General features: G+C 42.6%; 1 protein-coding gene across 7 annotated transcripts in view; it reads right to left on the bottom strand.

Annotated features, from left to right (window-relative positions):
* The window catches only part of LOC114489650 (amyloid beta precursor protein), a 245,126-nt gene extending 228,957 nt beyond the window's left edge, over positions 1–16,169 (bottom strand). For 2 of the 7 annotated variants that reach the window (XM_036017550.1, XM_036017549.1), the window contains exon 1: positions 15,651–15,894. In XM_036017550.1, the coding sequence (XP_035873443.1) occupies positions 15,651–15,707 (57 nt within the window). In that variant the 5' untranslated portion in view covers positions 15,708–15,894. Of the gene's footprint in view, positions 1–15,650 lie in introns of all 7 variants that reach the window. The other 5 variants (XM_028503545.2, XM_028503548.2, XM_036017548.1 and 2 more) reach the window with 5 other exon arrangements.
* Between the last annotated feature and the right edge of the window lie 1,678 nt (positions 16,170–17,847).

Genomic DNA, 17,847 nt, shown 5'->3' with positions numbered 1-17,847 from the left:
CAATGCAGTGCACGCTTAACTCGAACATCCGCCGTGCCTCTGTGGGGAAAGTCTGGCTGCAGATGAGAAGTCTTAAGGTTCACATAGAAACGTTGTTCCGTTTAACACTAAATCTAAAATCACTAAACCTAAGTCACATGAATACACTTACACGCCCTTCAAAGAAAGCACCTTCACACAACCGACAGCAATCCAGGCTGACAAGTGTTTCAGGAGTGACCTGGAAAACGACTTCCAACTCTGCAAGTTCTCCCTCCAGTTCAGTTTCCTCTTGCAAAACCCATACTGAGAGCAGCTGCCATCCCGGGAGCACAGGGGTCTCTCACCCCCGCCTTCCCAACCCACCATACCGTGCACAATGCTTCCCACATTTGCTTACCTTCTGAAAATAACATGCCAGAAAAGACTGGGCTTAAGTTGTCAGAAAATATCAGACTTTTAAGTATAATTGGGCAAGAACTATGGGCACAGTCGGGCAGCCTTCCAAAAAATGAAAGAAAACAGAAAGCTTAACCCCAGGGTTCCCAGGAACAGACCACACGATGTGTAGAGTAACGAACGCCCTGCCAACCTCTCCTTTCAGTGGGCAGCTGACAGCTCAACCACCATTCAGACTCACATGCCCTGGGTCCCAAGGGGTGCCCCCAACTGTCTCCCGACAGGGCCCACACCTAAAAAGACAAACTGATCACTAGCCCCAGCGTCATCTCCTATTACTCTTCCACAGATAGATCTAGATATGCACGGTAACTGTGTTTAGCCAGCCGCAGAACAGAAATTTGTCCAGATGAGGTCATGCCTTCCGTAGTGGGCCAGATTTTCTTTAGGCCACTGGCTCGCTGTTTAGCTGATAGCAAACCCCTTAACACCAGTACACACAGAAGTGGGCACAGCAACATGGAACAGAAAAAGCAAGAGTCAGACTGTTGAAGAAAGAGACTGGAAGTCAGAGGGCAGACCCTGACTGTTCAAGAAATATTAGGCAACTTAGTGTCTCCCGATCCCAGTTTCTTCATCTGCAAAATGAGGCTTAAAAGGGTCTTATGGATACTACCTGCCCCAAAACCTATGATTACTTTCCTGGACAGTAATAGGTTGAGTTGGCCCTTCCAAAGCTGCACTGTCCAATATGGCAGCCACTAGCCACATGTGGCAACTGGGTACTTGAAATGTGGCTAGTCCGAATGAAAACATTCTCTCCAGGTAAAATTTTGAAGACATAAAATTACAAAAAAAGAGAGACTGTAATAAATTTCATTAATAATTTATGTAATGATCACATGCTGAAATATTTTGGGTTTACTGAATGCAATAAAAATTAAATTAATTTAACTCGTTGCTTTTACTCCCCTATGTGGCTACTTAGAAAATTTTAAATTACACTCGGTCCCATTTATACTTTTGTTGGACAGTGTTGCTTCAGGGTCGGGCGCAGGCATTCAGTGGAGCCCAGGGCAACTCGGAGAAGAAAGGACACCTTGTGAATGGAGCACTGCCACTCCCTGGCTCCTCACTCTTGGGCCTTGGAGCTTAAATAAAATACGACTTAAAAACGGCTGTTTTAAAGTCACGCTTGTGTTCTCTTATTTTACTCACTAACAATGAATCAATAGCAAATAACATTGGGCCGAAAACAATCAATATGACTTCGTTTACTCTAGGGCTAAATCTTAATTACCAACAGCAGGCTTGAAGTAGCATTCTGAATGGATGTAGCCTTTACACAGGCACTTGTATCCTGTTTTCAGTTTCCTTTAAATTGAATATATAATTTTGTTTACTTCATAAAGAGGATTACAATCTTTTTTAGAAAACACTTTTGAATTTAATAGAAACAACTAAAATGAACTTGCATGGACGGACCACATTTCACTGACAACTAATTAGAAACTTTTCCACTAATTACTAAAATCCGTATCAATTTATTTAATGTACTTGTAATGATCATAGAAGCAGGGATGGTTTCTAGAGAGCCTGTTTACTTAGAAATGCAACCGACTATGGACAGACTCAATAAAATATTCATAGGAGTCAGGTAAGTCGAGAGTGAGTACACGAATACTCAGATATCCTTCCCTGCACACGTTCTTGGACTGCCAACTTTTTCAATGAGGTGTTCTTAAGTAAAGACATACCTCTAATTGCCTATAAAATCAACTTCCTAATTACCTATAAAATCAATAAAGCAAGCTAACTCTGTAATCCAGAGCCAGCTAAAGGCACACCCATTTCGAATTGGTCTTTCATTATTGGCCAGTAACTACGTCAAAGATTTTCACATACATAAAAGCAGAACAGAAGTCAGAATAAGATATATGATCTTAGGGGATGTTTTTAATTGTCAAAGTAGGTAAGCTTTATGACTATTAGGAAATGGTGCAGGAATTAAAGAACACAATTTTCCTATATTTTCAAACTTGATCTAATTTTTAAAATTTTTGCTTACATGATATAATTATCACCTATTCTTATGAGAAAAAAGGTATAATTTCAAAATGTGACCAGCATAATAGGAAGTATACATTCAAACAAATATTGTCTACTCTTTCTCGGTATAAGTATTCCAGAGACATAAGAACTGGCAACTGTTTTTCTGAAGGCGGTATTAAAAAAATGAGAAGACAATATATTTTCTTCATAGACATTCAAAATAAAAAGAAATGCCAAGATCTAAGAGGGTCAGACTTGGACTTAGCTTTTGATTACTCTTAAAGAGAACAAAGAGTTCAAAAAATATTCAGAAAATAAAACTAAGAGTGGTTTTCAAGGAACCATACATAATAGTTTAGACATTTCCTTTTTGGTAACATCCCGCATAATATGTCAAACTATTCAGACATCTTTTAAATAAATCTTCAGGTAGTATCAACTCCAAACACTCTGTGATGCTGATGATTACATGAAGTTCAGGACTCTAGGTTTTCCCCACATCTTTGTTTCACCACATACTTTCATTACAATATTTTTATTTAACCACATATAAAATAATTGAAATAAACAATTACAATATTTTCATTTGACCACTTATAAAATAACTGAAATAAACAATAGGTAATAAGTTTTAAAATGGCAGTCCTCTTTTTACTGATATAAATATTTTAACATATTTATATTGGTTCATTTTCCCCTTTCCCTTAATTCCTTCCACTCTGCTTTAATAACACAGGTGAACACGGGCTGTGTAGCAACACAAAAGTTGCTGAACATGGAGACAAATCTCCCTTACAAGAGGTTCTCTGTATCATGCTTTTCTGAAAACCTCAAAGCTTGTTTTATCTGCTATTCCTTTCAAAGAACAAGCACAACAAAGTTGCTTTAGGGAAGTGTCAAGATCAAATGAAAGATAGTTTACTGGCAGGGAGAGTAAACTGACACTATCCACAGAGCTAGTGGGATAATTTCTTTTTCCATCATTCTGATTGGAAGCATTTCACAGAAACACAGTCTAAACCATCTTGGTTACAATCAGACAGCGTGAAAGCTCAACTGTTGGGTGTTTCTGCCGTAAAAATAAAAAAGCATTCCCCATCTCCTCCTCCACTGCTCCCCAAAGATGTGCTTCCTACATGCTTAGCTAGCAAAGAAGTGGGCAAATCTCCAAAACCTACTGTAATTACTCATCGGGAATACCTTCCTTTGGTTAGGTTCAAATCCCCTAAGATCATATATTTTATTCTGACTTCTGTTCTGCTTTTATATGTGAGTAGAATAGTTATTAATCTATTCATTTCCTCTACATCCCAGAATGACAACTGTCACCTAAAATCCTCTCTCTCTCCTGTATCCTTCAGAAGAAAACCTGGAATGTATTCCTGGTGGTATATGCTTTCAGCTAATAAACTGTATGTACCAGCCTCCCTTGCAGCTAGGTGCTACCGTCCCACTAGAGATTAAGCAGACATTGAGAAGTTCTGCAAAGTCTCCTAAACCTAACTGATTGAACCACTGTCATCAATGGCTACCCCTACTATAGGAACACTTAACAGTACAACACTGCTGAGAAAACAAAGCTCAACTCATCAAGACTTCAAAGCCCTGAATCTCCCACAGTTTACACCATCTCTGCTACCCATATATTTTCCTAGCTTCCCATGTTCAATCTCTATACCTTCACTGTGCAGTCTGTCTGGAAGCCCTACCCTGCTCTAGTTAACCTCCAATCATCCTTGAAAACCAGTTCCAATGCTGCCTGTCTTTGCTATGAAGACTTGCACACTCACATTCTTTCATTGTAGCCTGTGCTTAATTACTTCTGCATCTCTTCCCCATCAGGGCACAAAATCCTTCAAGGCACAAACTGAATTACTTCTCTTTTTACTCACAGCCCTACTTAAATACCAAGGCTCCTGTGACTGAAACACAGAAGGCATCTGGTATATGTCCATAAAATAAATGAGGTCTAAAAAAAATTAAGGTAAGGGGGAGAAAAATACAATGAGATAAGTTAACAATAAAAAATATGCAATGGAGTGTACGGATGTTGTACTTTAAAGTTGTACACCTAAAATTTATATAATGTTATTAACCCATGTTACACAGACAAATTTAATTAAAAAAAAACCATAACTCTAAATCAGTCTCAATATCACAGAAGTTAATCACAAATGCCCAGAAAAATCCTGGAGCAGAAACAGAACAGAGGAATACATAATTTAAATATCCAATTAAACATCCTTCATTAAACCTTCCCCTCGTCTCCTAACAGAATAATCGATCTATGTTTTACGGGTCCCACTCTGAGATGAATGAGCAAACAAACCATGAGGTCATGTGTCTGATTTTTTAAAAAGTATAAATAATGCAAAAAAAAAAAAAAAGCCCTGGCTGGCGTAGCTCAGTGGATTGAGCTCAGACTGCAGACCAGGCATCCAGGTTCGATTCCCAGTCAGGGCACATGCCTAGGTTGCAGGCCATAGCCCCCACCAACCACACATTGATGTTTCTCTCTCTCTCTCTCCCTCCCTCCCTCCTTCTCTCTCTCTCCCTCCCTCCCTCTTTCTCTCTCCCTTTCCTCTGTAAAAATAAATAAATAAGTAATCTATTTTTAAAAAGTATAAATAATGCAACACATTGTAAGAAAGCTTTAGAATGCTGTTTTTTTTTTAAAGATTTTATTTATTTATTTTTAGGAGGGAAGGGAGGGAGATAGAGATAGAGAGAGATAGAGATAGAGAGAGAGAGAGAGAGAGAGAGACATCAATGTGTGGTTGCTGGGGGTTATGGCCTGCAACCCAGGAATGTACCCTGGCTGGAAATCGAACCTGGGACACTTAGAATGCTGTTTTAACCAGTGTCTTTTTTTTCTCTCCATGAAGAAGAACTTATATGAACATTTTTTGCTCTTGGCTATTTATGAAATCTGTAACTACAACTAATAACATATACATATAAGAAATACTCCAAACAGAACACTTCCCACCTGTTCTCCTTACAATATGACTCGGAAAATGCGCAATGACTCAAATTTGACCTTTCCGTCCAGCTCACAAAAGTTGAAGTGAAATATTCAAATGACAAATACAGTCAAGGAAAGGCATTGCCCAGGAACAAGATAGGTCTGCATTCTATCTTGATTAAGTATGCTTTCCCTGACACCGAATTCATTATCTTTGTCCTGGATATCTCGAATGACCATGCTGATAAATTACTCTGTGCCTAGTTCCAGGGACCCGCACTGTCTTAATGACATCTCTATCCAGCAGCTTTGCTTCCACTGCGTTTCAGCCATCCGGTCACGCGGCTGCCCTCAGAGGATTTCCTCCCCTCATACATCACTGAACAGGTATGTAATAATCCCCAAACTGCAGTTTTATGACAGATGTACTCTTGGAAGCAGAGACTGTCACAATTCCTGAAACCGACGGCAATGTATAAACTCCTTCACATTCAAACACCCTATCAGTTAGCCAAGAACCTCAACACCCAGCAACTGTAAGATTTTAAAAAATTGACTTAAAGTACTTTTCTTGGATTTAAATTTCCTAAGTTCTGTGGTGTAAGAAGATTTAACACTATTCCAAACATCAAACAAGCCTCAGGAAACACTAGCAAGATGCAAGGCTAATCCTAATGACCTCAATTAGATTTTCAATGCCTGTCAAGGTCATAGCACATAGGGGCATTGGCTTCAAACATCTGAACTCAAAAAGCACAATTCTTTTAGAGAAAGGAAATAACAACTCAATTTTTTTCTTACAGGGCCAATTTTAACCCTAGTTCACATTGAAGTAAAATATAAATATGAGCTGTAAAATGGCAAAAAAGCAGCAAACCAAAAAAAAGACGACGATAATAAAATTTTCATTTTGATGACCATCCCATGGAAGTCCAATACTCAACATTTTCTTCCTAAAATCCACTATATCATTCAAACAAAATCATTTCCAGGGACCCTCAACTGAAAGTGTCTCAGCCAATTAGAGCATGGATAAAATATTTCAAGAATGAGGTGTTTCTCTGTTGGACCAATTTCTGAAATAAGAGGTGTATATAACTGGTCATTATTAAGTTACTGACAACATTTATAAAACCTTTTCACAATAAAATGTTCTAGAAGATGAAAACTAAATTTAAAAGGCTTAATTTCCTCTCTAACTTTCCTCTTTTGGAATTAGGTGTCTTTCACTTTTTTTTTTAAATATAAGAGAAATGAACTCAACTTTCAAGAATCAAGCACATAATTCTTTACCACCACCATGTAAAGCTGCTCAAGCACTCACTGAAAATATCTGTCAAAAATTTAGTAAGTGTAAGGCATTGTGGTGATGAAATAAACTGTAAGAAACTGTGATCACAATCTATATTAACTTCTCTCCCTCACCATTTTTTAGTATTTAACCATTCCAGAGCAGACGCACTATCCCCAGCTAATAGAGTCTCTCCTCCCAATGTCAAAGTTTACCCTGGGGTGGTGACCAGATCAGAGACCTTTCCTGGCAATACCACATAAGCTATCACCCCGCAACAGACTTCCACGTGGCAGACCCCATAACCAATTTAATACGTTCCAAGTCCTCCACTACTTCCTATTTATCTGCCCCTTACTATACTGTAAGCCCCCATGAGGGCAAGGAGCCTTAGAAATATTTGTTAAATGAAGGAGTGGATTCCCTTTTCTGGGTGTGCCCATAACAATCTAGGTTTCTCTGTATAAAAATAAGCTGGTAATTTTTCCGTAGAAACCTGATTTTAATTTTAAATTGTTAATTTACTTAAATATCTGTGAATGATTCTTAGAATAATTAGCTTGTGTATGTGTGTTTTTGTGGCAGCTTCTTAAGTTAAGAACGCATCTCCTATATCTTCAAACCAACACTCTGCAATGATGAAACTGTAGTTGTTTTAAACAAAGCATAATAAGCAATTAAGAGTGTCAGTATTGGGGATATTTGCTCAAAAGTACCACTTTTCATGGGATAGGTTTTAATGTAGTCTCTGAAGCTAAGATTTTATAAAACAATTACATCAGTTTTAGATGCTCAACCTTCCAAGTAAATGCAGATTCTCTGAAAGATGAAAAAATCAATAAATATGGCTAGGAAATAGTGAACATCTGTCTGTATCATGTGTGTCTATTAATTCCATTACAAAGCAAGTCGTGGTTATTTATAAAAACAGTAATTATGCCTTTGAAAGTGCATCCAACAGGCGGAACAGATATAAAAAGTCCCTTTTTGGACTAATTAAGCCTCATTAAAAATACTAGTTTCTTTATTTTTGACTAAAAATAAAAATTGTGTTGCCTCAGTAATTTTATTGTAATCAAGCACGTGCAGACATGAAAAAACTAAACAAATGAGTTTGTGGTAAAAGAGTAAAGAGGTCAAGTCTAAAGTACACAAATCTTGCTTGTGGGTGGGATTAAATCTCATTTTTCTTCCAGTAAAGTGTCTCCATTAGGTCAAACTATGGTAGTCATTAAAGCTCTGAAAGTTAACAAAGCCACAAGAGTAACAATGCATTTCTTCACTTAACACAAATGACTTCTCTTGGTACAGCAGATCTCTTATTCTCTTACTATCCTTTAAGGGTAGCCCTGGCTGGTGTGGCTCGGTGGATTGAGCACTGGCCTGAGAACTGAAGGGTCACTGGTTCTATTTCCAGTCAGGGCACCTGCCTGTGTTTCGGGCCAAAGTCCCCGGTGGGGAGTGTGCAAGAGGCAACACACGTGCTGATGTTTCTCTCCCTCTCTTTCCCCTTCCCTTCCCCTCTCTCTAAAAATAAATAAATAACAATTTCATATCAACACATCACCAAAGAAAGTAACTTTTTTTAGCTCAACCAAATGTCTCAGCTAAAAATCATCTGAACTTGGGAAGAAAAATCAAAACGAAAGACCATCTGGAAATTAAGAGACACAAACACTGGTGCCCATCACTAATAAGACCTTCAGAATTCTAGAATTTGTTCGTCCACAAAACAGGCTTATCATTCTTTCCCTTTTTTTGACATGTTTATCTTGCTGATTATTCTTTATCTCTGTTCGGTGGCCCTTATATATGCGGTTGTGATACCATCTAATTCTTTCCTCCTTGTATCTCTACTCCGGGCAGGATGCTTATTATAAGCATGCAATAATTACAGCCTCCCACTTAAACCCACTTTTCTTTTTTTTGATTGATCAGGACAGCAATAAATACATGAATTGGTGTGACAAACGCCCAGAGATTCCTTGGGCCTTTGGTTGTTGATTCTTCAGTGTGTCCCACACTTGAACCACAGCAACACCAATTTCCTGTACTCTCGAATATCCTTGGCCTGATACAGAAATCGAGCTTGAAAACCTCTTCTTTTATAGTGAGCGAAGATATGTTAGCTTTAAGTCTTTCAGTTAAGTAGTAGCTCACTATGCAGCGTAAAAGGTGCGATAGCGGTCCTCTGACCAGAGGTGTCATTCATCTGATTTCGAGAACACGTGCCTTCCAGAAGCGCGGTATTCTCAAGCCGTCTGTTTTCTGGTTTCCTCATATTCTGGTGAAGATCATTTCAAGCTTCCATTCCAAGACCAAACATCTCTTGCTGGCACAGGAAATCTTTCACTTCTGCCCAGATTGGCAAAGCTTGTTTATTCATTTTTCTAGAAAAGGTTTTGCCGAAAAGTAAACCAAGCTTGTTCGTAGGTCCCTGCGCATAGCCGACAGTCATCTAATAGCTGAGTTAATAATCGAGGCAGCAATATTAGGATGCATGGCAAGTTGCCAGTATGCATGCATTCAAAACAGGTCTTCCCCATTTGCATAAAAACTCTTTGCTTTTTAGCCATTTATGTGCGGTTTAAAATTTCTAATGAGCATGAATGACTTTAATGTTTAACCAAAAGCCAACTGAAATATAAACTATACATATTTAATAAATAAAGTTTTGCAACACGTATTATAAAAATTTTATCTGCACCATGCTATTTTTTAATGTAAGCCAAATTCATTTGTTCTTACAGAGAACATATTTGCCAATTTCCTGTAACAGTCTTACCTGGTTATTAAATGTATTAGTCAATAAGTGAAAACTCATAATTTGTTTAAACTTTCAACTATGTGTGACTTAAATATATCCATTTTACATCATTATCATTATTAAAGAAAGTGTAATAACTAACTCAGTGCTGACAACATGCCACCATGTTACATGTATAGTAACTCACACACTGTTTCAGGTATTTTACATATGTGTTACCCCAATTATCCTCAACAACCATAAACTTTATTATCCTCATTTTACAAGAAAAAAAATACAGGCAGAGCGCTAGCCCCTAGTCAGTAGCTCAAAAGCGACGAAGCCGAGGTTTACACCCAACCAATCTTGCCCCGGTCCCCCTTCTTCTAGATCAGTGAGGGGCACGTGAGAAACTCAGTGACTCAGACATCTCACTGGCATCGAAATCAACAAGGCAAATGTGGGAACAATTCCACACTTTCCACATTGCTGAGCTTTTAAAGACCTCTCATGTTCCCCATTTCAATGACTACCTTTTATGATAAAATACTATAATCCTAGCAAAAGTTCAAGCTAAATCTCTATTGCACGCTCTAAAAAAAATGTAGCCACACACACTAAATCTAAATAAAATGGCCTCTTAGCTTCCTTTTTGCCAACTAAGATTTCACTTGTGTGAACCTAAATCCTCTATATCCACCCCAGTTTAAACAGCTAAGGAAACCATTAAGCATCAAGCATCATTTTTTCATAGAACTATAAACTGATGAACATAACCAGGCTTTTTTCTTTTTTTTTAATGAAATTCCTTTAATTGCTTTAAATTCAGTTTTCAGTAGAGTTCTACTTCTAAAACAGTACCAGATTCACCAAAATTAACCTGAAAAGGAAAATTCACTAAATATTTTTTCATAGAAAAACACCAGTGTCCTCCCTGAAATGGTTATTTCTTAAGCTCTCCACATTAAACTGAAGAAACAGTTACATAACATTTTCCTCTTCAGTATGGATTTCATTTGCAAATTCAATTGGAGGGGTTAGGTACTGTTTGCTTTTCTTTTTATAACAAAAAACAATTTGAGTAACAGGCATTGTATTCCTTAAACTCACTACTCATTGAGGGGGCGTGTGCATTCTTTCACCTTAGCTTCCTGCACCTGCCACCCCTAGTCTCCTTCCCATCACTCAGGAAAGCGTACCTGCACCCTGGCTGGGAGACGCGGCGTGACACCATCCCCCAAGGTTTGCAAATAACATTCAGCAGCAATCCCACTCCAGATACCTGTATCTGAGAACCCACTAAGAAAAGGAAACCATCTCATAGTCAAGTTGACCACAGAGAGGTAAAAAATAACCCACCAAAAAAAAAAGTTAATTTTCCCCACCTTCCTTGTTGCTGCCCAGTGAACCCCTTTTTTCTGTCATGTCCTTCCTGAGTCAAGGTCTTACTGAAAATACAGAGGTCTCAGACCCTGCTTGCAGCCCCTTACCTTAGACCCCTCAATTTCCCACTCCTTTCCAGGATGTTCCCTACACTTTTCCTCTCCGTCTTGGCATCTGTCATAATTCACGAATATACATTTATAATCATTCCTGTATGGTCCGTCTTCCCCACTAGACTGGAAGCTTCATGAAGGAAAATGCTGTTTTCTTCATCATGGTATCTTAGGAGCTGTGGGACACGACTTGGCCCCAAAAAGAGGATCAATAAAAATGCCCCTACTAAAGAGCAGATGGAGAGATTCATGAAATCACCTCCCACATTTGCTCACCTTTTGTTGTTAAAGGACCTTATCGGCCTGACTCGCTCTAATCTGTCGGAGTGGTGGGGGCGGGGTGGAAGGTGAAGACAAAGGCCCCGCCCACCCCCCCGGGTCAGATACAGACGGAGTCTGTGTGTCTGTCTGGGAGGGGTAATGTGGAGAGAGGCATGTAAACAAAATAGCTTACCTTCCACCCCCCAAACCAGCATACAGACCTGGCTGAAAAGGAACTACTAACTCTCCAGTGTGGCGAGCAGGAGTGATAAAACGGCATTGGTCTGGTCAAGATATCATAAAGTATGCAAAACAAAGTGGAATCACTCATGTCAACCAAAATGGCTGTCCGTCAGCCATGACACTGTAGTTCAAGAGGGAAACTACCCAAGTCTGAGCAGACTCATCTGGCAAGGAGACACACCTAATAACTACACGAATGATCAGAACAGCCACGTCTGCAGAGCAGGACCACCCATAGGTAGGCTCCCGGGCAGGTTCCCCACTTGGCATCAGGAGTGCCACGATATTTATCGAAAAGACCCAGAAGGGTGGAGTGCACCACTTTCAAGGTATAACTGAGGCAGGCTCCGGACCACTGCTGAGCCAGCCGAGCTCCACACACCGGAGTGCTGCCCCCTGCCGTGCTGATCTCCCTTGGCACTGGCTGCCAAAGGCTCTGCCCTGCTGGACTGAGGACTTCATCTGCCCTGCTGCCCACCTGGCTCTGGAGATCCTTCCTTGAAAGACATTGACAACACCCTTGCCCACCGTGCTGTCTTTGGGACCTGCAGACTGAGACTCTGGGACTCGGATTCATTACCCCCCATTCACTGCTGTGTGTGTGTGTTATATTCCTCTTAGACTGTTAGAGTGTGAGTAGGATATTAACGTATGTTGATGCTCTCCTTTGAGTGAACCTGCATTCAATAAAAGCTAAATAAACAGAATCATTCCTGTGTGTGACTCTTGTCTATGCCTTGGTGCCGGGCTGCTCAGCAGGCAGCAAGCTAAGCAGTTGCCCGGCAGACTTATAGCAAAAACTACATCCCGAACAGATGCTTAAGACATCCAGGATCACCTCACTCTATTGTCATTATTTTTTCTTTAAATATACACTTTTCCTCAGAGTCCCAATTAATCTGTACTTTCCTCCTGGTACTTAACATTTTCTATCGTCTTTTATAATGAATCTTGTGCCTATCTTATTCTGTAAACTTCCTGCGAGGTGGAGTGAGGATGGGAAGTAATGACGTGTATACCAACTAAATCTTACATCCTGGAACTCTGCATCTAAAGCACGTTGACAAGGTTTATCTTTGCACTCCATACTTGATATAACAAGGCGGAGATCAAAGAATCTATTATGGTAGGTGCTCTGTAAGTCTCTTAAGGTCATTAATACTTGTCTCCACCTAGATTACACTTGCACAAACAGAAGGCACATTTCTACAGAATCCGATCATACTTCTTCAGTGGTAGCTTAGTGATCTCATTAAAAAAAGTACATAATAGATGCGCTGACTTATAGAATGACTGACACAGACATCTTCACCCAAATATCTGTATGGAAGCCTCTAGTCAGCCATAAACAGTACTGTTAACACAGGGATCCTTCAGAGACAGGGAGAAAGCCTTGTCCATTGATGAACCCAGTTTTCCTACACACCCATAGTCAATGCACCACATTCTGTTCATTTTTCAATCGGTTATTCCTAACTTAACCTTGTGATCTCTTTGGTTGCACGCTCCTTTTCATTTCCTGCCAGAGCCAGGGATCTTCAGTCTCTCTGGAGTACTTGTCTGCCGTCCTAATAGCGCCTGAAGTGCCATTAGGCGCCTCTGCTGGTTAGGGTGACAAAAGAGAAGCTTTTGTGCCCTGCTGGTTATCATGACTTTCCACTGATTCGCAAGAAACTCCTCATAGATTCACCATCAAATCCTGGCTTCACTATCCTGCGTGCAGGTGTCTGCCTTTAAGGCGGTACTCGTCTGTATGGATAGGTTTCTACAATCCATGCATTGGCACCACTATCAAATTATATAACTGTGATGAGGTTAAACCTCCCAATATAGGAAAATACAACTTTAAGGAGAAGCAGGTTTAAGGAATTAAGAATAAATGTCGGGGCTTTAAAAAAAAGAAACAAACAAACTCATCCTCTATTGAAACACCAGGCAAAATCATCAACCCATGGAATAACACTTCCACCAAAAGCTGAGGTCCCATGATCACTGCCCTTATTGGTTTCTCTTTTAGAGACACCTGCAGCAGACCTATTTTCTGAGCCCTACAAAAGACAGTCAAGTCATAATTTATCTTTTCAGTGGACACAGATACAGCTGGGTAAGCCCCCTCAAACCTCATTACAGTGAAATACCACTGTTCCAGCCACGCTTGGAAAAATGGACTAATGTGAATCTCACCTCCACCCTTTGCAGGAGCTGACTGTAACCAGTAAGCACGTCAAAAAGATGGCATAAAGAGCAAAGAAATGCAATCAATAGGCTAAAAAATGCACTGAATTACATTTTCTTACATGCTGCCTCTTTTTATACAGAAAAAATAATTGCTCAGTAGAGTTAATATTTTTTTTGACAAAAGCTTCAACTATAAAGGTTATGGTATGACTTTAATTACTTGATTTGTGTTTTTAAATATGGTAAAATAATCATGAAAAAATAAATGTAGGAGTAAATTTAAGTCATGGGAGAAATGACAATTCCCTTAATTAAATGTTTTTTTTTAAATATCGAAAACCAGATTCTTTAATTCTTCAAACAATTTGTCTTAACTAGCCCTAAGTCACTTTCTGAGCTACTTGTAGGTAAAAGACATGAGGAGAGAAAGTTCAATGACCCTATAAATTAGGGACTAAAAAACTGTAATGGTTTGATAGTCTGTATAGTCTCAGTGAAACTGCAGAAAAACACTGGTCTGGAAATTGTTTCTTTGGAAAATTACCATGAGGTAGGGGCACAGGAGGGGGAAAAAAGGGGAGGGGAGATTGCAAAGTGGTAAAATACCTGACGGGAACCCACCAATGCAAAATACAACTCCTCTGCCCCGACTGTCACGCAAACAAACTTCTCTAAGCATCTTTAGATAAAAGGAAAAATAGTCATTTTGCACAAGCATTAGCGGAATGTTCCAGAGTTGGGTAAATGGGGAAGACTTGTTATACACCTAGTGGTGGGTGCATTTCACCAGGCTGCAGCCTCCACACAGCTTTTCTTTGCTGCACTGCAGAGGCGCCATCTTCTCCGTCTTAATCTTCACTCAATTCAATCCTTTTATCTGCACCCTAAAAAAAAGACTCGGAGGACCCTCCTCAACAGCCCGCGCCCCCAAGGGGTTCTACACCAGAGTGCCCAGTGCTGCCAAGGAGGAGGCCTCGCCCTAATCAGACAAACGCCTCCTTTGATGCACAGGAAAGGAGAGCTCGTGACTCCGCACACCCCGCTCTCCGTGTATTTCTCACTAAAGACTTAACAGCCCCGCACAGAATTAGCAAGTCTCAGAGGGGATGGGGGGTGGGAAGCGGCCCCAGAGAGCCCCAGCCCCTTCGGGGACTGAGGAGCAGCACCAGGGTAGGGAGTCGCGCGACAGCCTCGGTGGCGCACAGACTAATGAGGCTCAGTCCACCGCGCCCCGGGCTGGCGAAGGCGGTCGCGGCTTTTGTTCCCGGGGACATTCTCCTTCTCCAGAAGCTGAAGGTGCAAGAGAACGCCCGGGACGTCCAGGCTTGGGGAAGGTGCGAGGTGGCCGCGGGTCTCCGACCCCTCCCATCTCCCCGAACTTAACACAAAAGGGAGACGCAGAAATGTACAAAGTTTGCCTGCAGAAGGTGGTGCGCGACCCTGATAGGGGTCGCACTTAGGAGGCTGCCGTGAGTAGCCGCCAAGAGGAGAAGGCAGAGAAGATGGGGCAGGGACAGGGTGGTGGGGATGCAAAGGGAAGGTGAAACGGGGCGGAAAAGGCGAAGGGAAGTGGGGGGAGGGAGGCAGCTTTCCTAGCCGTCCCGACTCCTCCTCCACAGGGCCCGCGAGTAGGGGAAGGGCAGAGATTACGATTTGGGGACCGATACAGGGGCGCTGCATTTTCGGTTTTACTCCACGTGCTTCATCTGGATGTCTGTAGTCCCTACTCCAGGCACCAGCCCCGGGCCAAGAGGCAGGGACTGAGTCGGGATCGGTGCTCAGGATCGCCTCCTCTGCTCGCCCCAGAGTGGCGCGGACCTGGGAGTCCGACGTCTCGCCCTCGCCCTCTCCCTCTCGTGTCCCCAGGACAGGGTTGGGCCGAAGGCAGGGATGCGCAGAGCTCCCGAAAGTGGGGCGTTGAGCGCGGAAGGGAAAAGGCTTTCTTCAACTGCCCCCCACCCTGCTTCTGTGGATTAAAGACTTGGGGAAGATCGGCTCCACACTGTGCCCCCTCCCCCCATTCCGAAGGGCGGCACCCACCTCCAGAGCCTGAACCGTCCAGGCGGCCAGCAGGGCCAGTGCCAAACCGGGCAGCATCGCGACCCTGCGCGGGGCACCTAGTGCGCTACTGTGCGAGTGAAGTCCGCCGCGCCCTTGCTCTGCCACTGCTGCTGCCGCGGTCGCGGTCTCAGGTGGCCCCAGCGATCGCGCTGCTCCTGGTGCTCTCTCCCACCGCTGCCGAGCAAACTGACGGAGCCGGAGCGGGGCTGCAGGGCTTCCAGCCCCGGGAGTCAGCTGATCCCGCCCAACCCGCTCGGCACCCGAGAGAGACCCCTAGCGGAGGCGGCGGGGAGCTGCGCGCGCTCCGGCCGGGAGGAGCCCCCGGCCCAGGCGCCCACAGGTGCAGCGCCCCCAGCTCCTCCAGCACCCTGCGCGCTTCCAATGCCGCCGGCCACCTGGGCCCCGGGAGCAATGGGTGGGGGAGTCTGGGGCCAGGAGAGGGGCAGTGCTGGAGCAGGGGAAGGTGAGTCGTAGGACGTCTGGGCTCTAAAAAAAGTCGGGAGCGCTCCCCGCTCGTTCCCGTGAGCTTGACTCATCTGACCCCGCAGGCCTTTCGGGGATGCCGTAGAAAGGGCTGTTGCTGGGGTGCGTTTTTATCCTCCTTTCGACTTGTGTCTCAATTTGGCGAAGTGGAGGCGTTTTTGAAAGGGAATGGGGACGAGATGAGCTTAAAGGAAATGGAATGCGCTCTTCGCTGGTTGAGAAAGCAGACGCCTCATCCCCCCTCCAAAAGCATACGAGCAACCTGGAATTTCTATCTTTAGAACGAACCAAAGGAGAAAGGAGCCGGACCTAGTGAAGAAGCTGACGACCCATTTACTTACCCTTGAAAGAAAGGTTTAAAATTTTTTATTTGTTTAATTGTTAAGATTATGGGGGGGCGGTCCTTAAGAGAAGCGGCGGGTCAACGGGGATTTTTTCTTTTTTCTTTTTTCTTTTTTTTTTGGTCATGGGGGATGGAACAAACATCAGAGGTGGGGGGGAGTGAAAGTTAAAAGGGAAAGGGTCTGTAAAGATGCTTCTTATTTGACCACCGTAACCAAGAACTTCTGACCTCCAACTCGGTCCTTTTTTTTTCCTCCAATCTCATTTATTACTCTATTTTCTCCATAGGATTTATTTCCTTGTTCTTTATTGTGTCTAGAATGATCTAGAATTATCCGGATGTAGTCCCGCCCCTTGACCTGAAGGAGCGTCAGTCACTAAGCCTCAGGCTACAGTGGGGCTAGTGGGAGGGAAAGCGTGTGGTCTTGGCTCAGCCGGGGGAGGGGGCTTCCTTCCTGAGAAGGCCGCGTTTGTCTGCTAGCTTCCCTACAAGTGCTTTTCTTCCCCTCCCACCCCATCCAACGCTGACCCTTGGGTTACTTTTTCCTGAGTGTCCTTTGAAAGTCTTCCCCAAATAATAAATATTTGTTAAAATGCAGTATTTATTTACATGCCTTATGTCATTTATAATACTTCCTACACAAGCCAATGAGGACCTTGCTATTATTATTCCCACTTATATAAGCCAGGAAACTGGAACTAAGGAACTCCCAAATCTAACAGTAAGCAAATGACATGAAGTTGGTACAGCAGGGAAAAACCTACGTGGCAGCAAAACCCAGTTGCTTCCCAAACACACTTACCCAGCACCGTAATTCCCAGAGTGTCCCGGGTTTGTATGAGCAGTTGAAACCATCTGAATGCAAAGAGAAGTACGGCTTGAAGGTGGAGAGGGAGCAGGACCAGCCACAAATTTTGTGGGGTCTAGTGCAACGCGAAAAGGCAGGACCCCTTTCCTCCAACATTAAGAATTTTAAGTTGGTGACCCAGATTGCTAAGCCAACCACGGGGCTCTTCGAAACACAGGGCTCTGTGCGACTACACAGGTGGCAGGCCCACAAAGCCAGCTCTGGGAGGGAGGAAGGGAGGAAGCAATTTTTAAGAGTAAGGGACTTTTATTGAGCACACAATTCACAAATATAGGGAGGTTATAATCTATAAAAATAAAAGTTGTTAGATTTAGTGGTTTCCCTTTCCACTGTTGGATTTCACCGCACTCTCACATTCCCTGGACAAGATGTGCTCACGGGGAAGCTGATTGGCGGCTGACTGTCAGAACAATGGGCCGTCTTTACATTTTCTCCGGTTCCATGACCACTCAGAGATCTGATGGCTTTTACTTCTCAGCCAC

This window comes from Phyllostomus discolor, chromosome 2 (genome assembly GCF_004126475.2).
Source record: "Phyllostomus discolor isolate MPI-MPIP mPhyDis1 chromosome 2, mPhyDis1.pri.v3, whole genome shotgun sequence".
NCBI classification, from domain to species: Eukaryota; Metazoa; Chordata; class Mammalia; order Chiroptera; family Phyllostomidae; genus Phyllostomus; species Phyllostomus discolor.
The sequence above is the reverse complement of the archived record's forward strand: the minus strand, read 5'-3'. Positions and strand labels throughout refer to the sequence as shown.